General features: G+C 39.9%; 2 protein-coding genes across 6 annotated transcripts; one reads left to right on the forward strand and one right to left on the reverse strand.

Moving 5' to 3' along the window:
• The first annotated feature begins 2,761 nt into the window (after positions 1-2,761).
• On the forward strand, positions 2,762-9,696 carry si:ch211-203k16.3 (angiopoietin-related protein 1). Of its 2 annotated transcripts, none has more exons than XM_063494827.1 (9): positions 2,762-2,968; positions 3,248-3,494; positions 3,906-4,121; positions 5,150-5,269; positions 5,374-5,488; positions 5,584-5,721; positions 6,519-6,735; positions 6,837-7,032; positions 7,105-9,696. In XM_063494827.1, the coding sequence occupies exons 2-9, from the start codon at positions 3,339-3,341 to the stop codon at positions 7,249-7,251; spliced, it is 1,305 nt and encodes a 434-aa protein (XP_063350897.1). In that variant the 5' UTR covers positions 2,762-2,968; positions 3,248-3,338; the 3' UTR covers positions 7,252-9,696. The 2 variants fall into 2 exon arrangements, with proteins under 2 accessions (XP_063350897.1, XP_063350896.1); XM_063494826.1 differs by having other exon boundaries at positions 2,762-2,944.
• Positions 9,570-25,723, reverse strand: snx9b (sorting nexin 9b). 4 transcript variants are annotated; one of them, XM_063494823.1, is made up of 19 exons: positions 25,442-25,723; positions 23,663-23,749; positions 21,782-21,856; positions 20,753-20,878; positions 20,159-20,236; positions 18,993-19,155; positions 15,798-15,936; positions 15,449-15,533; positions 15,087-15,212; positions 14,833-14,950; positions 14,623-14,753; positions 13,592-13,695; positions 13,386-13,489; positions 13,134-13,211; positions 12,811-12,887; positions 11,766-11,855; positions 10,898-11,012; positions 10,719-10,810; positions 9,570-10,532 (listed from the first exon to the last, which is right to left on the reverse strand). In XM_063494823.1, exons 1-19 carry the CDS (start codon positions 25,451-25,453, stop codon positions 10,485-10,487), a joined length of 1,848 nt encoding a protein of 615 aa, XP_063350893.1. In that variant the 5' UTR covers positions 25,454-25,723; the 3' UTR covers positions 9,570-10,484. The 4 variants fall into 4 exon arrangements, with proteins under 4 accessions (XP_063350893.1, XP_063350892.1, XP_063350895.1 ...); XM_063494822.1 differs by having other exon boundaries at positions 15,449-15,536; XM_063494825.1 differs by lacking the exon at positions 20,159-20,236.
• Positions 25,724-26,674: the final 951 nt, after the last annotated feature.

Here is a 26,674-nt window from a genome sequence, read left to right on the forward strand (position 1 = left end):
AATTTAATTTAATTTAATTTAATTCTTTATTCTTGGCCCATCCCTCTCATGCTGGAAGGCTTATCCAATTCATGGGAGTCTATCCCACACATCTGCCGAGAGGCTGGGTACACCCTTCAACAGGCTAACCACCTTACTATAAGGCCAATGTCACACTACTAAGTAAGTTAGTCACCAGTGAACCCAAAGCTGAGTTTTTCTGCAGTGTTCTGTCTGTGCTAGTCCTTGGTAAATGGACTGTAATTTATATAGTGCTTTTTCTACTCTTTTCAGCACTCAGAGCACTCTTTACACGGCAAACTGCATGCATGGAAACAATTCTAATGCTCATGGACATATGCACTCGCAGATGGATACATCAGGGGGTCTTGGGATTTTAGCATCTCGAGATCAGTTCAGCATACAGTATACATCTTCTGAAAAGTAGACAACCCACACCACCATAAACAACATGCTTTTCGGGGGACATAGGTGACAACTGGGTAACCAGTTTCACGTGGGGTGGATTAATATATATATATATATATGTGTGTGTGTGTGTGTGTGTGTGTGTATATATATATATATATATATATATATACACACACACACACACACACACATATGTATATATATATATATATATATATATATATACATATGTGTGTGTGTGTGTGTGTATATATATATATATATATATATATATATATATATATATATATACATATATATAGTTAGATGAAAAAAAATGCAGTTCCGTACTGAAAAATCCATCTTTAGTTTTCAAAATAATTCATTTTTAACAACAACAGTTGCCTCAAGGCACTTTATTTTGTAAGGTAAAGACCCTACAATAATATAAGAAAACAGAGAAAACCCCAACAATCATATGATGATGATGAAAAGGATGGTAGTACTTATATATATAGCTTTAGGTATTTTTTATTTATTGTATTAACATTTTTTGTATTTATATATAGTAAATCATAAAAGAATATATGTGACAATTGTGGTACTTGTACCAACTAGTTCCGGTACTTGTGAATGTGTGGTGTTCCTGGTGCCTGCCCGGCTGGCCCAGCGTGGCCACAAGTGTTATTGTTTTGATTTTGCCATTCTCTCTGTCGCTCGCATCACTCTGCCTGGGCGGAGCTCATCACGGGCTCCCGTTCTTGGCCCACGCACCTGCAGCTAATCACTCACATGTGGTTTATCACTCTATTTGTTGGCCACTTCATAAGGCTGTGGCTCTGATTAACATGTCGCTGGACTATTGAGTAACACACATCTCCCGGACCCGTCTCGAACCCTGAACCCTGTGCCTGAGTGTTGCTTTGGTGTGTATGAGCAGGAATTCCTGTGAAGAGCGAACAAGTTGGCAGTGGAGCGTGTGGAGCAAAGTGCGAGTGTGAAGATCCCGTGTTTCCGAACCCCCGTGAATCCCTGGAACCCTGGCTTCCCCCCCCCCCACTTGTATATAGAGCACTCAGTGTTGAAAATAAAGTACTGTTTACCTGTTATTCTCAAGTCTGCGCCTGAGTCCATCCCGCCTGCCCCGATAGAATGATTCCTCTTTAATCTTAATCATCCCTGAAAATTAGAGAGCATGATGTGAAATTGCTTGCATTTCTTTCCACAGTTTGTAAATCTGCTGACCCCACACTGTTTGTATGTTGCAAAAAAAAGAAGAAAAAAACTCCTTTCCAGGGTGATGAATGGACACTTAAAAACTTTGCAATGCTTAGTGTTCTGTTGTTTACATTACTTTTGTAGCTTATCTCTTTCTTCAGTGCACAGTCCTAATCTCTTGTAAATGTTGTAAAATGTTTCCCATCTTGCCCTTTTTTGTAACTCTGAGTATTTTTTTTTAGTTTGACATGTGAAAGGTCAGTGAGCTCTAGAGAGGCCAGGAGATAATAAAGTGGTTAAGTGGCACCACCATGTGGCCTTACAGACATCATTTTGCTGGCATATACAGCAGGGACACATCTAGTTCCTGAGAGTTTCTATGTGGAATTCACTTTGCATTTATTACATCTATACTTGGAGGTTAAGGCACTGCCTTCTCTTCTGTGTGATTTGCTGAATTCTTTGAAAAGACCAGGTGAATGACTAGTCAGACAATTTGCAATGCACGAGTTTTTCAACTGATATAACACAATTGCGAAGACAATTGGGAAAAGATTTTTTCAATTGAATAACAGCTTAATGAACATGCAATTGAAGGTATGATTTGCAGTTTATTTTTTTCTTAATGAGACCATGCATGCTGAGCTGCAGTCAAAGGTATAAAAATATAAAGACTTTGATACTGTAATAGGATCAGCACCCATCATACCTCGACACACATCATCATTTATTACTAGCTCAGAGCGGGATTACCTGTGGGTGATGTTTGTTTACTGTGTGTGCTGATGCATATTAGTTACATTATGTTCTCTTCTAGTGCAAACAGTCTTTATGTGCGACTCCTACAGCAATCCTTGTCCGTGTGGGTCTATAAGATGATCATTTCATTTATTTAAATATTAATAACAATAAAAATCTATAACCATGAAATGTAACAGTTCAGTGCACATTCTGCTCTGCCACAGTTTGTTTGATGTAATCAGGACAAACAGTAATTTAACAGAAAACAGGGATATTTCTAGTAAATTAAAAGACATTTTTCAGCTCTTGGCACATGTTTGGCTTTTACCCATAATTCCACTATCACTTCCCTCTATGCCTGCCTCCTTCCCACCCCTCAGTCATGTGAATCCTCTTAGAGGTGGATTACTGGACTAGGATGTCCACATCGAGAAGGAAAGCGAGGGTGAGAGATGGCGAGAGAGAAAAGGAGCATGAAGCGTCCAGAGTGAAAGGAACACGCAACAAAGAGAAGAAGAAAAAGACAAAGACAATGGAAAGGACCCCTTGGCCCCATGCAAGCCAGGAATGGGGTAGAAGGTGGTGTTTAGCTAGGGTGAGAACACCTACTTTTCCACAGGTGCTACTGTTTGTTTGTTTTTTCATATCTTCCTTTTAGTTATAGGCTATGGCTATAAAATAGTGGATAACTTTATGAGTTATCCACTGTGAGTGAGACCCTTAATGAGTGGTACACGAAGTCGTCTGACTCTGTTGCTTGTCTGTCAGAGTAATCATATCTTTGTGAGCTTAAAGTGTCTTTATGGCATTGTGAACTATATTCTTTCCTTTCTATATTCTGTTTCTGTTTTCTCGTGGAATGATAATGCACGTGTTGTCTTTCTTTCGCTCCTTGCAGACAGAGCCTCACATGGTGAAGCACACACTCTGGGTGTCCCACGCCCACTCTTGCTGACAAGGCAGGGAAAGACTAACAACCCGTGGCAGCAATGTCTCTCCTGTCCTTAACTGCCCCTCCCGGCTGGAGCATGTGCTCTGCTCTTTATATCCTCATTGTGTTGCTCCCAGAGGCCAAAACAGACGGCCTGAACGCTACCATTATCCGCAACGGTGGGGGCTCCCAGTGTGGGGAGTACACAAACCAGGTGATTACGATAACCATCTTGCAGTGATGTTCTCCAGACAATAGTAGCACAGCCTTATCACTGCAACAGCTTGCTACTTTTACACCAGAGATCCATCAGCTAAGTTAAGGAGCTTTCCATCTGAGCAGAAATCAGAATAATGTTCCCATTAAGTACATTTGAAATGCATAAAAAATATAAAAAATAATACACTAAGGTGGCAAGACACCTATTATTTTTTAAGTATATATATTAAAGAGATTTTAGGGGGGGAAATCAGAGAACTTAAGTGAGGAAAAGATAACACTGTTATGAGTTGAAATAAATCTGAGATTATGTATAAGAGCATTGACAAAAACAAATGAACAAAGACAGCGGCATTGTTCTTTCACGCATCCTGTTGTTTCGGCTGTCTGAACCTGTCCTCAACAGGTGATGGAGAATGGGATGTGTCGCCTGGTGGCCACACTGCCTCAGCTGGACGAGCGTAGATGCCCCGATATGTTTCGCTGCACAGACGAGGTCTCTTACTGGCTGCATGAGAATGAGGAGAGGACGCAGCAGATCATGGCGCTGAAAGAGACCATCTCTGAGCTGCAGGAGGAGCTCAGGAACCATCGGCATCGTATCAAAGTCCTCGAGCTGCAGGTGCGATTTCCATATTTACACTTAAGTAGGTGGGAGGAGAGGGGATGCTATACTTAGCAGACTTGAGTCAACCATCAGCAGCAACTCTTTTAGCTTTGATCGCTATATGGAGAATATTGTGACAGTGTGAAAACATATTTTCTTGTTTTATTTTTAAGACTATACCTGTAGTGGCTCACTTTTTTGCGCTATTATAACTTAATATGTTCTGTCTGTAGTATTAAATATAGCCACTTGTGATCAAATAAGCCTTGATTGCAGTTTTATTTGAAATAAACATGTCCGCCTACGCCAGGAAATGTGCTGCAGTTCTTTACTCTGATGTGGTGCTTGGTCATCAAACTGGCTTCTCTCCCAGCATGCCCTTGACCTTAGTCACTAACAGGATTACTCTACTCTTGCATGTGTTGCCTCATTCGTCTCAGTGTGAGCTTAAACAGAGACACTGGTCGGTGGCCACAGATGAAGTGGCTCGTGTCTTGTGTGTTGCACAGGAAGCACAGGACAAGGGAGAGGGCTCTGGAGTTTGTGGTGATGGGAGTTGTTGGTGGTGGTGTGTCCGAGCTCTGAATAGATTAATCTGGCTTTAAGTATTACAAGTGGACTTGCTCCACACGTTTCCTGTGTGTGGTGTTCTGGGCATGTTATACCCGGAGGAGGCCCTGGGGCAAACCCAGGACATGCTGGAGAGATTATATCTTTTGGCTAGCTTGGGAACGTCTCAGTGTTCCCTCAGATGAACTGCAGAGGGTAGCTGGGGAGAGGGAGGTCTGGGCTTCTGCAGGCCCCATGACCCTTTATGGATGGATGGATGGATCTAGATGTTGGTTTGGCAGATATTGCATGTCCTAACATGTGAATGAAGGGTTCCTGTAACAGACTGATGTATCCATCACAGGAATGTGAATGATTTCTTTCCTTTATTTTTATTTTATTTTATTTTTTAATTTAAAAATGCACTTCTCTCAGTTGTTGCACGTGCTTTCATTCACATGTGAGTCTGTGTCTTTCTACCTCAATGATTTCAGAGTGAAGAGAGGGTCCACTTGAACGTCTCCTTGGAGCAGCGTTTTCATGAGTTGGAGCTGCACTACGCTGAAGCCACTACCCTGCTGCACTTACAGGGGACTCTGATCCTAGACCTTCAGGTTGTTACTGTTTGGGGATTCTTAGAATTTCTTCTCTCTTTTTTTGTCGTAAATGGTAGCAAAAGTGTTTTTCAGTGTTGGCCTCTGTTTGTCTTTATTTTTAGAACCAACTCCATAATCTGACACTTCTGGTGGATAAAGTAAAAAGAAGCCCCGGCTGTTTGATCAACATCGTCCGACCCAATCCTCTCATGAATGCTCACGATGCGCTGCACCCAGGTACATGCTCAAGCACTGATGTTCCAGCAGAGGGTGCCAAATACCACTTGTTGATTTTCTCTGACACTCTCTTGCCTGTTTTACTCTTCTTTCAGAGATACAGCATGTGAGGAACTGTCCTATAGACTGCGCCTCTATCTACCACAATGGTGTCAGGAGATCTGGCCTTTACACTGTGGTGCCATCACTGGCAGGGATGCCTGTGGAAGTCTATTGCGATATGGACACAGATGGTAAGTCATGTGCAAGCAGTCCTGATTAAAGGGAAGCTATGGTGGTAATTTTCAACTCCATGTTATTATTCTGGGACTCTAGTCAGTAGCACTGCATGATTTACAGTCTCACACTCATACTTGGCAAAGTCCCTGAGTTCATTTCCTGTCTAAAACAGTTTGTTTTTACCCCCAATTCCTCCTCTCTTTAAGCCAACTTTCTTCTGATTTGCTGCCCCTCAAAACAGAAGATTCAGACAGCAGGTCTGTGTGCCTGAAATGATCATATGATCATGTCTACGCTTGTGATATCATACAGAGCCAAGAGTAGAAATACCCGACTAAAACAGTATTTGGAGCAGTCTAAAGCCTGAGCTTTAACTGTGTAAACCATCATTATTTGAAAACTTTGGACATGATTAATGTGACCATACAACACCAAATATTGTTATTCATGTTCATAAGTTCAAAAGCAGTGCCATAGATTATCCATTAGTTATTTTCATCCAACACATAAATGCAATACCATTTTTGTGACCAAACCTCCTTTAAAACCAGTTCTACTTGGTACACTTGCATGAAGCCTTCACAGTTCGTCTGTGGATTTAGGCTTTCTGAGCTGATTCAGTCACTTTATATAATATCAGACCGATTACTGAGATCAGAAAGATGGCCAGAGTTAAAAATATGCACTGCCATTTATAATAGCTACTTAACTTTTTCGGCAAACCGTTAAATATTCTGTACCTGACCTATAGTCATCAGCTGAGCAGAAGATAACCCATCAAACATGGAATGAATTTTACACTTTCTCCTAGGTGGTGGCTGGACTGTGATTCAGCGGCGATTTGATGGCTCAGTGAGCTTTGACCGCAACTGGAGGGACTACAGGGATGGATTTGGTGAGCTGCACTCAGAGTTCTGGTTAGGCAATGACCACATACATGATCTGAGTACCCAGGGAGACTACAGCCTGCGGATTGACCTGGAAGACTGGACCAACAAACACAAGCATGCCCTCTACCAGAGCTTCAGGTTAGTGTCAGATGGCAGATGACAAGCTGTGCAGACTTCCATTGGGCTGGATATTCCAAAACATACACAACCAACTGTGTTCCTTACATAATTTCTTGCAGTGTGGAAGATGAGGAGCATCAGTACCGTCTCCATGTGTCAGGCTTCAGTGGTACGGTTCAGGACTCTTTCAGTTGGTATCACGATAAGCAGGGCTTCAGTACACCAGACAGTGGAAACATCTGCGCTGAGATCTCACATGGCGGCTGGTGGTATAACCAGTGCTTCTACGCCAACCTTAATGGAGTCTATTACAGGGTAAGGATACACAGATTACCCTGCATTTTACATTTTTAAAGACAAATTCTTATCTTCTTCTTCCTCATGCAGGGAGGCCATTACACTCCCAAAGGGCGAGGGCCGCTGGGTCCAGATGGAATTGTTTGGCACTCCTGGAAAGACTCTGATTATTATTCCCTACGCAAAGTCAGCATGATGATCCGGCCACGCAGCTTCCAAAGCCGCTCGTCACCATAACAATGGTGAGGACACGGGAACTGGCGTCCTTGGCAGCATTTGTAGGGATGAAGATATCTGATGATGAGGACGATGATGATTACACTTTATTTTATGCTCAGGAAACGTTTTGTGTGTGGAGCAGACCTACCCGGTAACCTCTTTGCTTTTAAATGTTATGTGACTGCGGCTGATATCCATGTTGTATTGTGTGAATATAAACATCATCCTGTTCAATGATTATTTCTTTTCCCCCACTCACTCCTGGTAAGTGAATTCTTCCTTGTTTTATACTTCTTTTTGTACTATAGTTTGTTAACGTTGACATGTAAAATACCAGCCAAAATGTATTTGTGTGATGACAAGGTTTCTTCTAGCCACCATGTGGAGACAACCTGCAACTGGAAAGAATCACATGACACAGTTTGCTGAAAGCTCTGCATGTATGTGCTTATTCCATATTTGTAATCACTCTATTGCCAGTTTTATTATTTTGGAGTTCTTCTACTGTTTTAATCAATGGAAAAAAAAAACACTTTGAAATAAAAAGGGTTTGATATTACTAAACAAAGTCACTTAATATCTGATACATGCTACTGTCTCAAAGTATTAGGTCATGTGCTATCTGAAGACTCCATATACATACACATTAATGTATGAACTGTGCAATAAACACTATATATACTTATAAAATGTGGCTTAAAGACATGTTTCACATTCAGAAACTAGAAGCAGAGCATCCCCTGTCCTCAACTCTCCATCAAGGTCTGATCTGCAATGCATTCTAAGCATCTTACATCATGTGCAGGGCATTATAATACATTTATAACACATTCCACAAGTGTTTAAATTGACAGCTTTTAACGAGCTCTAGAAAAAATTACCATTGTGGGTCATAATTTATTAGAACTTAATAATGCTTTATACCTTTATTCCAAACATTCTGCATAGCATGCAATAGTGTTATATGGAGTTAGAAGAGACATTACATGACTTTGTCAGCTTTAAGTGACAGCACTGTGTGTGTTTATTAACAGCTGTCAATAACACAGTTATTAATACTTACACTTCTTTTTTCGGGGGGATGCAGTAATTACAGCTAAAAAAAAAAAATACAATTATGTAATTGCCAAGTGTTTGTTTTCAAGTGACACAATCGAATCAGTCTCTGTGGCCATGGTGCCAGAAAGAGGTAGTACTGAGCAGCAAATGTGCAGCAGAGCACATGAGCAGGATGTGAGTTGGAAATTAGACTGTGTAATGCAGGACTCAGACTCCTACAGTTGGCACTTTACAGCCTGGAGTCCTGAATGCACAGCACTTTCTATGCCTCATAAGTTATGCATGACTATAGACATCTTTTTTAATGGCATGGCATTCATTGCTGTATAATCATTCTACACATAACACATTCTGTGTTAGTTACTTACATCGTATTGATTTAAACCTGGGGTTTCCACAGACCAATAGCATTTCATGTTACTATAGTATGATAATATGGTATGTGTTTAGCATATATATTCCCAAAAAGCCTCGGGATTGCAAAATATCAGTTCAAATTCTTGCAAAAACTGGAAAATAATTCTGCAAGCTTTCTACATGGTCTTGTGAAGCAATAAACACACTGCGGATTATTCCATTTGATAAGATCTATTCATATAGCCACTGTGGCCTACATGAACAACTGCACCTGATGGCAGCGTGAAATGAGAGCAGGGTAAAAAGGGCTCTTTCACTTCCTTCACTACAAGAATTCACAAAATGCACTCTTCACACAAGCTGCCAGCTCATTCCCATTCCTGTCCATATCTACGCAAGAATCTGCTGCAGCGAATAAAGGCTTTAGTGTGAGGAAATCCGGGTGCGTAGTGCGCCGTCCACTCCGAGTCAGAGAACAAGATGAGGGCTCTTTCAAAACACACAAAGACACACACACACGCAATAAATGACATCCTAATGAGTACAAATCATTGTTTAATAAATCAAACTGAATTTTTGCTTCTTTTTAAATGACACGTGTATTGCAAATAGTTCTATACATAACATATCAATTACAAGAAACCCCTGCTAGGTGCAGTAGAATTATATATTTTCTAACAAAGAGTGAACAAGATTAGAGACTGATTTGAAAACTGGGCGGTGATAAGCAAAAACAAGAACATGGTATAATTCATGGCTCTTCCGAACTCCTCTAATAGTACAAATTCTTACAGATGACTTTACTCTTGTACCATCATGTCAAACACAATGACTGCGTCAAACAAGGGCAAATATTCTTTCGAAGTACTGAGAGAAAATTAACTAGTGTGGCAGGGAAGCACTGATCCAATGACTTTTAGTTTAAATGTTTAAAAAAAAAAAAAAAAAAAAGAACAGAAAAGAAAAAAAGACTCATTCCAGATTCTGTTTCTTAAAATGCAAACTGCAGTGTGTGAGTATGCAGGAGCTTTGGGGTGCCAACCAGGTTGACCATTTCGATTTTTCTCAAAGGGGAAAACAGGAAGAAGGTGGAGCTTCCTGTTCGCTTTTGAGGAAGTGTGGGATGAAGGGGAGCTGGGAGCTGCAAGTGGTGGTCACACACATGGAGGACGCACACACTGCCTTTGCTAACTCTTTCAAGATTTGAATCCTTAAAGGAATGCTTCTGCTAACAATAGTGTGAATTTCTTTTTACATATAAATACTATATATGGTAACAAAATTATTCAAATGAACCTACAGTAAAGCTTGAATACATCCTGGCTGTCCTTATTGGCAGAGCGGAGAATAGCTTTGGTATTTGGCGTCCTTTCCTATATGACTATTAACCTGGAATAAAAGTGAAAAGCTGCAGAGCGCTACCTTGAGATAGATGGTTATGTTTGCACCTGAAGCTGTACAAAAAAACAAAACAAACTGTATCACGTTAAAGAATGGCCAGGGTTTGATTTCATCGCCACTATAACTGCAACATGGATTTTTTTCCCCTGTCTGTGTTACCAGCTCTGAACAGAGGATAAGAATTACAGCTGCTGTTACTCTTGAAGCCTTTTCAGATGTTGTTCGTACTCTTTAACGTCGAAGTAGCGGATACCGCAAAGCAGGGACTGTTGGGATGAGTCGTAAAACGAGGAGATGAGGTAAGAGAAAAACAGAAGTGAAATTTAAATTAAAGAGGACAGGGGTTGAAAAATGCAAAATAAGCAAAATTATTTTGGATCTTGAGCTGGTTTAAATCTTCGCGTCTCTTAGTGCAAGACAGCCAGCGGCCGCTTTCACATTGTAGTGAACTGACTGTGCGCTTGTCTCAGCTTCGCCGCGATCTGGGGGTGGGGGGGTGGGGGTGCAGAGGAAGACAAACGAGCATTAATACAAAAAGGTCATGTGACGCGTTCATATCGTCACTTTGGTATGAAACTACTTTCTTTCCAGGTAATAAGGAAGTGAAAAGGACAAACTGTTTCACAGGCAAATTTACTGTGAGAAATGCTCTATTAAAATGCCTTTACCGTCTCGTAAAACTTGACTTGCTCCTCCAGGTACAACTGCATGACCCTGTTGTAGTCATAGATACGGTTGCTATGGAAGTGGTTCATTTCAGCTGCAGAACAAGACAAGAGAAACCACGGTGATCAGCCTGCATGCAGCGATAAAGCACATTACTTCAGTATCTGTGACTGTGCTGTACCTTGTAATGCGTAAGACATGGTGCTGGCACGTTTAGCCATGGTGACTTTGTCCTGCTGAGTAATTTTACTGGCGGCTACCAGCTTGTCACCCTCCTTCACTTTGTCTATGGCTGCCTGCAGGGACACAAAGTAAACATAAGATACTTTAGACTAAGTTAGACTATTTAAACCTTGAATAATAATATGCACACACTGCTACTTCTATCTGATAAAGGGGACAGTTCACCCAAAAATCAGATATGCATGTTTTTCCCCTGCTGTGCTATTTTTACCCTATCATAGATTGTTTGAGCGTGTGTTGACCAGTTTTGGGAACTTCTGCTATAGTGATTTCTGCAAATAGTACAGGTCCCAGACATCAACAGTCGGGGGCTTCAAAGTATTCACTTTGCAATGATAATAACTACGAAAAACAGAAATTGCTCACATTTTAGTATGGAGTGCATAGGCAATTTTCTTCTACATTACTTAGAAAGTACTTAAAAAAAAAAGCACTGGGTCCCTCAAAAAGACTGTACATGAAAATGTGTGTGCATATACATTCCCAAATTTTTTGTAATCTTAGGCAAAGAAAAGGGATAATAATTAACTTGAACACTTGACATATATTGTAAAGGTGTAGTAGTGATATAGAGGCAGTGACATTTTTTAAACAGGTATCCTTAGACTGAAGTTGAAGGTTGAAAGTGTATGTGTTAGCATGTGGGGGTGTGTGTATATGTAAATGTGTAAATAAAGGAAGATGTTGGTATGATGTCTGTACTATCTATATTGTGGCACGCACAGCACCTCTGTTCCTATCAGATGCCCCATAACGGCAAATTATCACATTCCAGCCCATTTTCTGTGGCATGGGTGTTAGTGTACCTTATGGACTCCAATGGTATCTGGAAAACATCCAAGTAGTCCTTTGTATTCATTGTTGGTCTCCATGAGATGGTGGAGGTCTTTCTTGGGCTGAGAGAAAACAAAAATAGACACAAACATGAAGTATAAATGTAAAAAGGTAAAAGTCACCAGTACTTAAAAATAGAAGAAAGTAAAACAGAGCAGGAAGGAATGCAAGAGCCTGATAAGAGAAAATACAATGAAGCCATAATTCAGTGTAGTTTTTTTTTTGTTTTTGCGTTTTTTTTAAATAGCAGTACTATATATAAAACATCATGTATTCAGAGGAACATCCAGCAGGGAGACACACTGGGATGAGATGGCACAGAAATAAAACACAAAATATTTAGCCAAACTATCATTTTAAATTGTAGTGCTAATTCCTTTGCTCACTATTGACCTTATTCTGTGCGGGAGTGCTGTTTGTATCCATTTTGGATAACATCAGATAAATTGGACTGGTTACTTTTGAGATGAATCCGTGTCTTGTCATCGTCTTTCTCCAACACTAAATAGGTTTTCATAGGTTTCACTCAACTAAAATCAGAATTCTACCAAATCACTAACAAAGCCTGCCTGGAGCAGGACAAGCTTACCAGACAAATCCTTCCTCTGGAAGCTGCTGGGACATCAAAAAGGCCAAGAACGGACTTTATTACTTTGCACACTCATCGGGTCATTCAGTCATAAAAAAAGCCACATTGATACATGAGTCAAAGCAAAACTAAGGAAGCACTAGGAATAAGTTTGCCGTAAGCCTCTTCCTGCAGATAGAAACTCACGAGCAGGACGCTGGGTTAAAGAGGTCAGCAACAGGGGAACTGGGAAATGCTCACAGATATTGAGACATGCAGTGAACACAGATAATGGCCACAGAAAGATGTTGCCCCACCCCTCTCTCTTTATGGTCCGTGTGTGAGTTTCCAGACATAATCACAAGAGGAAAAGTAAGGGTAGACACATTTCTCTTACTTTTAATAGCAGTCACATTCGATTATTTTACAGCAGCGGTCAAAGAACGTACCTGCTCTGCAACCAGCTGAGCTATCTCTTCGTATGTCTTCCCAGCTGCTGTCATGGCATCGGTTAGGGCTGACTCACCTGCAGCGAGAAACACTGTTAAAATACATCCTACTGTTTCCCAACAGTAAATAACGAACACTCGATTTCAAAACCAAAGTCCACATAACAAATTACAGCATAGCTCTGATTGTTACAGCAGCTCCAGATGTCTCCAGCTGTAACCCAAGACATCGGTGTGACAAACACAAAACTCCTTACACCCAGAAAAATGCCTCAAGTGCTCCAAATTACATGTGACGCTCAATCGATATTTGTACTCCGTACCTTGGTATCCGCTGCTGGTGAAGACAGAGGAAAGGTTTTGGAAGGCTTTGCCGATTCTCTGATACTCTTTGGGCAGAGCTATGGTAAAACAAATGAACAAAGAAACAAAGACATTTTTTCCCCCAATCTTTCTAAGTTGACAAAATATTCAGAATAATGAACATTTAATGTAAATAGTAATTACAGCACAGACTTAAGGTGTGGCCTAGGTGTGCTAAACACTTATTTAGCTTGAGTGCAGTGTGAACATACGGCCTGTGCATCTCTTCCAATGTTCATGCCCCACTGTGAGGATTTCCTTCACCCCGTCATCCATGGATTTGGTAAACCTGCTAAACTGCTCACATTTCTGTTCTCTGTGAATGAGGAACGCCACTGGCATGAATTACGCAATACAGTACTACACACAAGTTACATAAACACTTTTTGGTGCTATAGTTTCTCTTGGTAAAACTCACACTTCTATCAGGTCCAGGTCTGGAGCTTCGGGCTCAATTGTGGAGAAGATCATCACTCCTACTGTCTCATCCTTCTCTGCTTTTCTCTTGCCCATCTTCCAGTCCTGTAACAATCAATCGTTTTAATTAAAAAAGAAATAAGTAATGCCACAAAATAAGCCCCAACCCTAAACTATCAGTAATAACAATCTTAGTTTTGATCTGCAACATTTGGCTGAAAGAAAGTAGAATTAACTTCCTGCGGTTGTTTGCTACTTCTTTGCAGTTTATAGTCGTGGCCAGAAAAGGATTTCTGCGATGCATTATAAAGTCAAACTGAAGCTGAGTTTGCACTTTTTGAACAGACATTTCAGTCTGGTGTTGTAATAATTAGCGTAATAATTATCAAGTTATGGTCAAAATCATAACCAGCAAATTCAGTTCATTTGGGGCACAATTAATATTTGTGACAATTTTAAAGAAATTCCTTCATGCCTTTCCAGAGACAAGACTTCCATACAGAAGGCTGGGCAACCGGACAACTATGGGAGTCCATATCCAGCTGTTTCTGCGTGATTTTAATTAGTTTTTGCTAGTTAGGCAGTCCGTCTAGCTGAGAATTTACATCTGTGAGCAATTAACTGAGTAAATGCAACTGCTAAATAGCACCACAAGGTGATGCCTTCCTGTGTGGAGGTCCCAATCCTGGATGAATGGGAGGATTGTGTCAGGAAGGGCATCCGGTGCAAAATCTGTGCCAAATCAAACACGCAGATCCATCACTTAGGAAATAAGGGCTCAGCCAAGAGTACCTTTTTAGTTGTACACCAACATGGACACACCTCACCTCAGTTAACTGGCAATAGCTAGTTATTCTGTAGTTACATATTCCATATTATTTTGTTACATTAGCTTTAAATAACTAACTGACACCCCAAATCATTCATGTAAGACTGATTTCATCAGGAAAAGCTGGCAGATTTCAGCAACACAGTCTTAGAACACACATACTCAAAGACCTTAAAAGATGGGAAGTAGACGTATCAGTTTACCTTCTCATCCTTGTAGGTGACGAAAAGCTGAAATACTTCACTGCTGGAAATGACAGGGTGCCTGCACATCCTGGTCATCCAACCCTGTAACCGCTCCATACGCATCTTAATAAACTCTTCCTCGAAACGGCCTTTTAAAAGAGATCAATGTGTAAAGAACGGAAAAAACGAATATATTCAGCCATACGCATTTATTGGCTAGTTACCTACCTGTAACCTGCTTATCTGGTAAAGAAGGGATGGGAATGGCTGACCCAAATTTTTCCAGAAGCCTTTCATACAACCAGTCAAAGTGTTTATATCTGTGATTGACGGGCCGGTTTGTGGTCTGCATGCCAGGGGTAAAAAAAGTACAGCTTCCATTAAAGAAAGTAAAGATATACATTTCAGTCCTTCTTATATTTATTTATGCGTCTAAAGATTAGCTTAGTGCATTTAGTTGATTTGATAACTTTGATACTTACACTGGGTGTGACTTGGTACTCAATGTAGCTCTTGAGGCCATACATCTTTGAGCCTTTTTTGGGATCAGCTACAACACAGTCTAGCTGGGTTTCTGGGTAAGACCACACTGGACCAACTTCTCCCATCTGAGCACAAAACATGAAGGTTCAGAAGTCTACTGCGCCAGACAAACATATGGCGAGCTGGCAAAAGATGCTACAATACTACTTTATATAAAGGCGAATATTCTGACAGAAATAATTTAGCCATAGGTTTTTAATTATGACTGGTGACTTCTGTGTAATAACTTAATAAGACGCACGTTGATGCTCTAAGAGAACTGAAGAAACACATAATAAAAACATTTTTGGAGATGACCTACATAAATTGGAAGCCTGTCTTTGCCCTTTACAAGCTGCTTGCAAAGGAGGTAAAGCTCCGGACCCGACTTGGAGAACCCAGGGAACCTGCTCAAAGACACAAGACAAAATTTCCTGATTAGTCTTGTGTAGAGCAGTTATTTGATACGATGTTACCATCATTAGAACAAGATTACTCTGTGTTGCTGCAACTCAATTTATTATTTTCTACAGTAAGAGCCTGAACACACTTTGGCTGAAGTAAATTGTGCTGTCCCAACTCTGATCAGCAGCTCAAACTGTACAGTGCAGCTTATTTTATGTTAAAAGCTGATTTGAAGCCAGGCACATTACTGACTTACTAACTCTTACTTGTTGAGGGAGATTTTCATTGAAGTTGCATGTGACCCGCCCCTCTGCAGTGCTCCACTTTCTCCGGGTTCTGACTCAGCATAACCGCCAGTGGATTTCATGTCATCCCATTCATCGTCCCACTCGTCATCCTCTGCCCCTGAGGTAAGATTCGTGTACACCAAGTTGTTTGTTTTCAGATCACATGCACAAAAAAAGCACTGTGTACAACTATTATACTACATTTATAGATGTTCCTACTACAAGAGTTGTGTGAAAATTCACACCTTAATGCTTCACTGAGCTTTACTTGGTGTGGGTCTAAATATAACATAACAGATTTTTCTTGAGATAGTGGAGTCAGTTGTTTGAGCATGAGGGCATGCAGCACACATCTATATCAGAAGCAATGCAAATCTATTAATGCTTCTCATGCTTTAAGATTTTAAGCATCATCACTCTCGTTTTAAATTAAATGGCTAAAAATATTACACACTGCAAAGCTTAAATTTGTCCTTGAGTACGTCTCATTTGTGAAAATAGTGCATGCATACTGAACCAGACATAATATCTAGATCAGTGCTTTTGTCAGAAGCTGCACACTTCATTTCAAAGCTGGCTTCAAAACGCATTGACACAGTTCAAAGCAAAAAAGGGCTGAGCATGATTTGTTAGGATTGGTGCTAGCCAGACCATTAAAGTCTGAATCCGGCAGCAGGCGGTAAGAGAAGAAAACATTTCCACATATACATATAGCTGCACTGTTCCAACACTGCCTTTCAAAGCCAAACTTGGAGACTATATAATAACTTAGTTAAAACTGAAACTGGCATGTAAAATATCATATTATACTAACAAATCACACTGGATAAAACAGCAAAGAAAATACACAAAAATACCCCATAAATTACAGCAACTTTCATTTTATCTCCATGTTGGCCTGCCGAATCACATTTACTCATTAATTTTCATTTTTGTTTTTTTAAATATATGTGTCCTTGTGTCAGATCAGTTAGTTGAGACATGTGTGTTGTGTATGTGTGCCTGTTCACTGCTGATAACGCTACTGCTCCAGCCCCCACAGACAAGCACAGGAGTACAAGCTCAGACCCAGTTCAACTCCTTTTTACTGCAATCGGATCACAATCAAACTGAAAACGAAACACTACAAAAGGCAAAGCAAATGTGCTGCCGTGGTCTGCCACCTGCTCCAAAGCGAGTTGGCCAACTAGGGGTAAACACTTGGGGTAAATTTAACCTGCTAGAAAGCCACAGCCTCAGCCAGTCTCCTCCGCTATCGATCTGTAAATTTAAAATGCATACATTAACCATAAAAGTAAACAATTAAGAAAGGCAGCAAAGGTAGTCCTGCCAAAAGTGTTCTTGTATAAATCTACAAATGTTTAAAAGTTTATTCCTGCACCACTCACCAAAGTCTATAACTGAAAACTGAAAACTATATCTCTGTTTAGTTACTGATCTCTATCTGTGCAGGGCGTCTAACAAAGCTCCTTCATCCTCCTCTTATACAAAGATAATATTGTTAGTCTCAAACTGTACACACATGCTTTAAAAGAAAAGTGTCTTTCTTCATATTATTGGCAGTTCACACACAAAAATGAGTAACAGGCTTCCAAAAAGCAATAAACGGAATACCTGTGTAATCAATAAGGTAAGGATATGGGTAGATGTCTTTAGCAAGAGAGAAACAGAGGAAAAGTCTGTTAATTTCCCCTCTGACCATTTTTCCAATGTACTATTTTTTTATGTTTTTTTGTTTTTTTTACAAAAGAAAGTGAAAAATTTAAAAAGCAGCTCAAGTAATTTATCCTTATGAGTCATGAGTGAGGCACAATTTTCCACAGTCTAGAGAAAACAGAATCATGATTCGACTGTTCTGTCCCCGTGCTGGAGCTTCTCTCTGTGGCGGGACTGCACAAGCAAGAAAAACCACATCGAGGAGTTACAGTCACTGCAAATGTGTGAAAATCTTAGTCACGTAGTATTTTCAAATACAGTATGTGGAGTTCAAGATTACAGGGCCTACTGTACATAGCATGCATTTCTGTTCATATCAGATAACTTGAAGGACAGGATATATATGACGCAAACACCTTTCACTGGCTGCTCAATGAAAAATCATAATTGCAATTTTAAGATTTGTTTCCATAACATCTATTTCTCACGACTCGGGAAAAGAAACATCCAAAATATACATCTGGGTGTTCTTCCTACATCACATATTATTCATTTTTCCTCATACACTCAGCCAGAAATCCTTATTTCAGTAGCACTTTTTTCACAGTAGGACTTTTTTCATATATAAAAAACCTGACCTCTTAAACATCTTATCACTGAAAACAAAGAGTCAATGAACTTTTTCCAACTACTGACAGCAGTTTGTGATTTGTGGAGTAATAAAAACACTTGGTATATCAATTTGTCACAACAATAGTTAAAGAACTTTAAACACCACGTTATCCAATGGTCTGAAAAAATATGCTAAATTAAACACATAATGCCTCACTTGCATATCTAAAAATGAGCTTTTCAGAAAGCATGATTCAAAAACAAAACACTTGATATCAAGCATGAATCAAAAATTTATCTTTTGTATTACCACAGAGGCATTCTCAAACTTGCAAGTTGTCTGTTTGTAATTCAAACACCTTTAACCAAATGTCAGCCGAGCTCAAACACTCATGCAGAATCACTAAAAGCACCAAAGGCTGTTTGAAGCAACAACCTTTATCACATCAACCAATTGTGATTGCAACAAAACAACCTAACTAATCAACGTGAGTCTGACTGTTTGATGCATTAAGTGCGAGGGACTCTGAAGTCACTCGTGTTTGTAGAACTGCTCCCTCCCCTGCAGCCATATATACAGTACAGCTTATGCAGAAGAACAGTTTAACAAGTAAAGAGTGAGCTAAACTGTTTCACGAGGTAGTGTGATGAGCCAAAACCATTGCATAACTTTACCTGTAACCACATTAAGACGTTAAAAATTGCTGTGAAAATGAAGCTTACATACTTCAGAATGACATAAACACAGTAGTGTGCGAGTATTGCCACAAAAGAGAAAGTTGAAATTTCAAACTGTCGCAAAATATTAAAGTGAATTTTATGATAATAAAAGGTTTACATTATACTTCTAACAATAGGACAACCATGGTTCCTGAAGCTATCTGGGTTTTTTTTTTGTTTTTTTACCTGGGCCTTGGTAAGCCTGAGGGTGACCATGTGATACAGGGGCCCAGGGGTCAGGAGCACTCTTCCCAGTCTGTGTGCCCTCTGGATTAGATGCCCAGTTGTTGGTGGAGCCCCCCGATGGGTCCGCGTTCCACGCCGACCAGGGATCATTACCATTAGTAGCCTGCAAGAGTGAAACAGAACCTGTGAGGAATAGAAGACGGGCGGCAATAACAGATCAAACGCGAGAAGAAGAGAAGGTGCAGAGTAAAGTCCAATCCTGTTTGGAGTCTGTTTAATGAGAAGTTGACAGTAGTTTCAAAACAACATCCTTTTCCAAACATTTGATGCGGACCGGGCCTCTCTGAGGGAATCTGCTGAGAGATAAATCAGCCCGGCAGTGAGTGTGTAGTTTGCATATGCTGCTGTACAGAAGGGTTAACTGAAAAGATCAAAATAATACCCGATAATCTGGAGAAAGAGGCACATGCTTGCATACAAAAACTTCCATTTGTGTTTTTACACAACCTATTTTTGTTTACACAGCATTTAAAAATGCTCAAAATGCAGCATGCCATGCTTGCAAGGCAGGCATATACACAATTTTAACAACTCGAAGGCATGCAAAAACACTGCTGTTGTGTGTTTCTCTTCTGTAGGTTAAAAAAAACAAATCACTGAATAAAATAAACAGGCAAACTACTCAAATGACATTAACAAGCAAGTGCATTGAGGAACAACACTCTAAGAGCATGTGCTTTTAAATTTTGCAGCTCTTATACTTGTCATTACAGAGCAGCACTTAAAAAAGTGATTATTACTCATATTTGCATAATTTTCATCATGATTTCAGGTACAAGCGTGTGTTCTGGCCTGATGATTTGTCAGTGTGATTAGTAAAATACATGTGGGGATCATGAACTCTTTTACCACCGATTCATACGGTTTTTCTTTTCTTTTTTTTTTAACAGTGTGTGGGAGCTGATTGGTGGAATGTCTTGTCTTGTGCTGAAGTGCAAGGTGAATGGAGAAGTTGAGATCATGCTTTTTGCAGGCAGTAAGGGTTGCAGGGGAATTTGCCAAAGCAGACCAATCAGAGAGGATCGCTTGGGCAAAGAATGAGTGAGGGCGGGAGGGCTTGGGTTCATGCTTTTAGGCCACTCCCACCACCCCAAACTCACGGTTACCTCATCAGGGGACGAAAGGTAGGGGGAAACTGGGGTGTCGGGGGTTTCCGGCTGGGGACTCAAGCCCCCAGCATCCACCTTGAGGGGAGGGGGAGGGGGAAACAAAGGTGACATCATCACAAAGCGCCAGAAGTGACAGTATACACTGTGCAGGGCTTGTGTTAAAGTGATATAGATGTGTCAGAGGAACAATAGCCGACACATTTCCTGCTTTACCTCACTTGCTGAGCCACAACATATTTTTACTGATCCAGCAGTATGTTCACTATTGTGGAACTTCCTGCCTGCTAACTGAAGATTTGGGTGGACTGCATATCGTTTAAAAATGACATGACAAAGATTAATATCTCCCACACCAGCTGGTCTCACTTCTGCATCTCTGGGGTTGATGGGCTGCATTAACGTCAGTACATTTTTGCCATCGCTCACTTCTGCTTTTTGATTGTTTTCTGTAGCATAACCCTACCATATATCATTTTTGAATGGGAGAATGGAAGCACGCCAGGTGTACTGCTCTATATTTTGTACACATACTTACCCAGCATTGCACTAGACTTGTGAAATTGAGAAATCTTCGCTAGCTGAATGCATTACCTGGTTTTGTGCAGGTGCTGATGCAGGTGCATATGCATCAAAGAAGGACAGGTCTGAAGCTGCAACATTTCCTAAACTTGGAGTAGGTGCTGCAGCTGATGGGAACACAGAAAACTGCTTATTGAGCTGCAAATCAAGAAAAAAGAAAAAAGACAATGGAAGAGAGAGAAAAAATTCCCATTAGTGAACAGATCCAGACATTCCATCATGATCTAATGATTTTTAAAGGTGCATCCTCATGCGGTAATGTGATCGTCTCATTTTTCACTCGGTGGCTTTGCGAAACAGGGTTTTAATTTTCTCAATCTGTCCAAAAAAACAGCAGCGTGATTGAAAAACAGACTGAGTTCTGGTGTTTTTCATGAGGCATTATATAAGCTACAAGTGCAATTGTCATCTGTGGGTTTTATATGATTTGGACACAGAATCAAAACAGTCTGGGAGCAGCTGGGGAGGTAACTCAAGGTCAGACAAACAAGCACGCATCCACCAAAGTTTGCAAAGTTAAGCAGATGTTTAATATCAATGCCTCTCACCCTCACACACAATCGTTAGCTCTTGTGTGGTAAGTGTTTACAGTGATGTTAAGTTGTTAACATCACAGACTTTAGTTTTAAACAACTCTTTCTGTGTCTGTAAATTTCTTCAGAGTGAATCATATCCTCCACATGAAGTCAGAGTTACTGGATCAAGCCATACACCCGCACGCACACACGCACGCTTGCATACACACAAACACCCAAATCAGCAAAACCCTGAATGAGGCACATCCTGTTGTGACTTTAGTTTCACATAAGAGATGGCAAAACAGTATGCCGATACATCTTTGTCCGTGATGAGGTGTCTACAAAATGTCTAGCTGATTAATGTTCCACTGCACCCACATCATGACCTCGGTACAGAATGCTCGTTTCGTTTTTTTATTGCTTAATTTTCTGTGGTAAAGTCACTTTGAATATTCTATGAGTTTGAAAGCTCTGCTGGCATCTCTTCAATACTCTTCACATCAACAGACACAATATAACTCACTTCAATGTAGTCTTCAGGAACCAGTCCCACCTCCCCTCTTGAGTTCTGTGCTTCCACCCAGCCACCTCCAATACTCTGAAAGAGAGACCCAGCTGCATATTAGTTACAGGAAAAAAATTACAAGGCATGTACTTAGGTATTTCTCCCTTCAGGATGTTAGTTTAATAGCCAATAATCAGATTGATTTTTCATTTTACTAAGTCAGTTAATGTTTTAGTTACTTACTTTTTAAAATTTGTATTAAGTTACTGTAAATTATTTGAATCACATTTACAAAGAAATGTTTCAAAGTACAAAATGTTTTGTCTACAGTGTTTCTCTCCGACTACTACTTCTTTAAATGCCACATATTTGTGTAATATGTCCAGTCCTATGGTCAGTTGTTACATTGAGGCCACAATACCACAACATAATGTTCACCTGCACTTTGAAGTTCTGCTTCACATTTTTAAGTAACCTCAATGCCAAAAACTAAAGACGAAGGTAATACTGTAGCACATAGCTTCTGAACGGCTTCTGATTTACTTTTCATGCACAGGTCGTAATACTACAAATTCAAAGAGAACCACATCTTTCCTTAAAAATATCCTTTCAATGCAACAAATGTTGCTTGGCTGATAGGAAGCTCGCACATCTTTTTCAGTCCTGCTCGACCCACAGACAAAACGTGTACTTTTAACTTGGAAGTGTAACTCTCCACTTACCTTTGCGCACTGGATTAAGGAGAAGTTATTTTATATACAAATGGAAAAATCGCTTACCCATAAACCAAATACTCCAGATACATTTAACAGGTGACGGGGCCTTTCCTTTAAGACACCATATTGTCTCTATATTTTCCTCTCTGCTCAATAGTGTGTGAAACTTTATTTATATATTTGAGTTATGTTTTCTTAATGTCAATGCTGTCGCAGCATTTTCATCATCTTCAATTCCCTATTTATATTTTAAGGTCTGGTAGCCTCCTGCTTATTTTTTGTGTTTGTGTCTATTGTGGCAACATATGTATCCTTTACTTTTTCTCTTTTTTTTTTTTTTAAATTGCTTTGATTAATATCTTCACTGCTTACAAAGCTGTCCTGCAAAAACTTTATCCTGTGCCTTACATTTTTAAGAGAAGCTGTATGGTAACTAAAACAGGCTATGTAATAACTTGTACATATGCGATAGCCTATACACAAAAACTACATGTCACCTGTGGGAACCCAACAGATTGTTTATCAGTCACACTTGGATTTGACTCATTGTGAGTCAGATCTCGAGCTTACCATTTACCAACATCATTTAAATGTTTAGTACCAAGCAAAAAATAAATAAACAGGTAACCCAGGTATGTATGTACACACCTGAGACAAATTCCTCATCAGTGAAGTTGATAAAAAAAATAAAAGTTCTGATACGCTGAGTCCTGATAGCCATGACACAGACATCGATTGGAAAACTATGTAGGAGAGCACTTAACCAGTGACCTTTAAACTGTTTGTGGCTGGCAGCAATGACATCATGTTTGCTTTCTGGTTTTTTTTCTTCACCTCTTGTCCTTCCTTCTTTTGTCCACATTTGTGACACACGTGACAACATGAGGTCATGTGCTTTAAGTTTTTTGTTTTTAAATTGGAAGATCCACACTAAACATTTGATTCCGGACTAATGTATGCAATGTTGTTGTAGGCAAAGTAATTTAAAAATGATGGTATCCACAACACAAGCAAGTTTTATGATTTAATGATTACAGGCAGATGCAAAAAAAACCAAAACACACTAAATTAAAAACTCATATCATACACGTCACATCTAGACAGCTTCTTTACAGCTGAGAGTGTGGGACTTTACCCCTGATGCTAAACAGATGGAAAGTAGAGCAGTGTTTGTATTATTTACCTGATTGGTGATAGTAATTGTCTCGCCTTCTTTCACTGACAACTCATTGTTTCCAGGCTCAGCAGTGAAGTCGTATAAAACTTGTGCCTGCAGACAACAACAACAACAAAAAAAAAAAATTAAGGCTTACTAGATAACTGATTAACAAACTTCATACTTATATGAGGCCATAGTGAAACAGGCCAAACTTGTTCTTGGTATGGTATGCTTACTCTCAACTAAATTCTTGCATTAACCAAAACAAGGGCAGACCCACAACGTTACCCAGTTCAGCTTAATACAGGAGCCAACAAGGTCTCTCACAGTGACCCACATGTACTAATCTGTCATTCCTCCATGGCCCCAGAGAAGCTCGCTCACACACACACACACACACACACACACATGTCTGGTTTGCTATCCTCGTGGGGACATCCCATTGACATAATGCTTTCCCTAGCCCCTTACCCTAACCCTAACCATTAAAAATGAATGCCTAACCCTAACCCTTACCCTAAACCTAACCATAACCTAATTGTAACCCTGACAGTAAAACCGCATTTTGAGTGTGAAAATTGCTTTCAACCCCGAGGGGACCTGGATTTTGGTCCCCACGGTGCAGAAAGTCCCCACCAGGATAGTAAAAGTCAGATTTTGGTCCCCACCAGGATAGTACGAACCCGTACACACACACACACACACACACACACACACATCTATCTATCTATCCATCTATACTCATGAATGAATTTGAGACAGTAGACGGAAACCTTTCCAGTATGTTGTAAGTTAAATAAGTACAAACTCACACACAAAGTGTGTGGGGAAATCATTAACCATTGAGATGGAATGCAAGGCTATTAGGAAGCCATCAAAATAACATTTGTTTCAGTGTCCACCAACCACCACCCTGCAGTCCAGGAAGCTGGATGAGGTTTTTGAACAGAAGCATCATACCAGAAAAGGGCAATACATTTTTTCATGTCTGCTGATGATCTTAAAAAAAAATCAAACTGAATTATCAGGTCGTTCTGTCGTTGGTCCCTCGCATACATGTTTTTTACTGTGCTGACTGCTGCATTTTTTATTAGTTTAACATCATTTATTTTATTTTATTAAGGATTACTTAAAATAAAAAGCAGACCTGTGTTATTATTCTCAGTAGGATTTTTTGCATATCATAAACCATATCTAGAGCAGAGGGGGTATTTAACTTCTTAATTTTATTTACAGTTTATCTTCATACACACTCTGCTTCACGTACCATTTCCGGTACTCCTAAAAGAACACTCATTAGGTCCAAATGCGAACAATACTATGAGCAAAATTATGGTGTTTACAGTGCTGCAGCTACATTTATGGCCCTGTAGTCCTCACCTAAGGTAAACAGTAGTCACATATATGGTACGAACAGTGTTTTGAGAAAAGACTGCATTTCCCAGAATTCCGCGGAGGCAGCTATGACCCACACTGGAAAGGTAGTAAAATGTCACAAGACACTTCGTTAATGAGACACATTTTCCATGTATAGCAAAAGCATTCGTTTCTCGCTGAGCGCAAACAGATGTGCGACAAGCGGCCATGACGCTTTTAAAGCAGACTGCCTAAATGCTTCCAGTCTTAATGTGAAGCTCACCGAGTGAAGTCTTCACTGTAAAACTAATGCGAGAAACTACACTTCTGACTGTCCAAGTCTACAGCCCTCAGTATTGGTGAAAAACAAGCTCCAGGGGGAACCCAAGAAGCCAGCGTAGTCGGGCTGGAGGTTTAAAAGAAGCCCAGGAAAGTTGTCAAACCCACCTTTTGCGCCATTATCGAAGCATTGATCAATCATTACAAAAACAGGCCCTGTAGTTTTCAGGATTTCCAACCCTCAGCTGGACATTTCCTCCGCGCTTCTCTTCAACTGGAGGCGAAGAAAACACGATAACTCCTCCCGGTGGAAAGCCGCCGCGACAAAGGCATTAACATATGACTTAAAAACAGTAGGTCGTTTAAAAACTCAAAAAATCAGAGAAAACGAAAGGTGGGAAGGAGACCAGCTGAGTGCGACTACCAAGTTTGAAGCGCGTAACGAGCTGCTGACAGTTCGGAGGAGGGAGTGACCTGCAACACGCACAGAAACCGGAAAGGTAGTCCATGTCCGATATGGTGGCTCCTCCAGAGAGACTACACGACTGTTTAAAATCGCAAATAATTTATTTATTTTTTTAATATAAAGAAATAAAACACTTCATAATTAAACGACGATAAAAAAATACAAAATATATATAAAACGTAGTAACTTAAAAAATTTAACTTGTCGGAAAAAAAAACAAGTAATAACAATAATAATGAAAATAGTAGTAGTAATAAAATTTCTACTGTTTGCGGGATTTCTTTTAATTTTCCAATGAGTTTTTTAATTGTGTGTTTTATGGGGCTGACAGCTCAAAGGGAGTGACCCTGAACCTAAACTTATGTTTATTCTTTTGTTTAAGTCTCCCTCTGCTGGCCTCATTGTGCAAGTGCGTTTTAAACCGAGGTCTGTATTTGCTACCCCAGTGGTCAGGATCGGATACAAAAACCCAGCTACTCTTTAAATTCGTACACCTAGACTTTTTTTTTTACTCAAATGCTTCAATTTATTGTAAGTTTTTATTGTTGGTGGGTTTTTTCTTAACTTTTTCAATAACAGCTCAAACGCCTAAATTGCACATGCCAACAGCATGACACCCGTATTCCTTCTCACCCATTATCACCTTCTCATATATCAAATATTTATTCGAGCCCAAATGATTTCATGGCTGAGGACTGTGAATAGTGTGGTTGTTCTCTGAGTACTGTATTAAAATCCTAATCTCTGAAGGCCACAAAGAGTTTTTGTTATTCAAAATTTCAGCTACAGTATGTCTTCATGTCGTTATTTTTAATATCTGAGTTTCAGCTTTTATAGATTTTCAAACAAATCCTAAACCAATGGTTTGTTCTTTGTGTCCAGCTGATGTTTTGTAATTTTTATACAGCCTTCAGGACAGGTGACAGGGCATTGTA

This window comes from Pelmatolapia mariae, linkage group LG15, assembly GCF_036321145.2.
Source record: "Pelmatolapia mariae isolate MD_Pm_ZW linkage group LG15, Pm_UMD_F_2, whole genome shotgun sequence".
NCBI classification, from domain to species: domain Eukaryota; kingdom Metazoa; phylum Chordata; class Actinopteri; order Cichliformes; family Cichlidae; genus Pelmatolapia; species Pelmatolapia mariae.

Bases quoted from the DNA above. Each gene is read 5' to 3' on its own strand.
- si:ch211-203k16.3 (XM_063494827.1), top strand. From the start codon at position 3,339: ATGTCTCTCCTGTCCTTAACTGCCCCTCCCGGCTGGAGCATGTGCTCT. The intron at 4,122-5,149 runs GTGCGATTTCCA...CAATGATTTCAG, and splicing joins TCAAAGTCCTCGAGCTGCAG to AGTGAAGAGAGGGTCCACTT. The intron at 5,722-6,518 runs GTAAGTCATGTG...ACTTTCTCCTAG, and splicing joins TTGCGATATGGACACAGATG to GTGGTGGCTGGACTGTGATT.
- snx9b (XM_063494822.1), bottom strand. The intron at 15,537-15,797 runs GTAAGAGTTAGT...TGTGTCTTTGAG, and splicing joins ATGAAAATCTCCCTCAACAA to CAGGTTCCCTGGGTTCTCCA. The intron at 13,212-13,385 runs GTATGTTCACAC...GTTTTACCATAG, and splicing joins TTGGAAGAGATGCACAGGCC to CTCTGCCCAAAGAGTATCAG.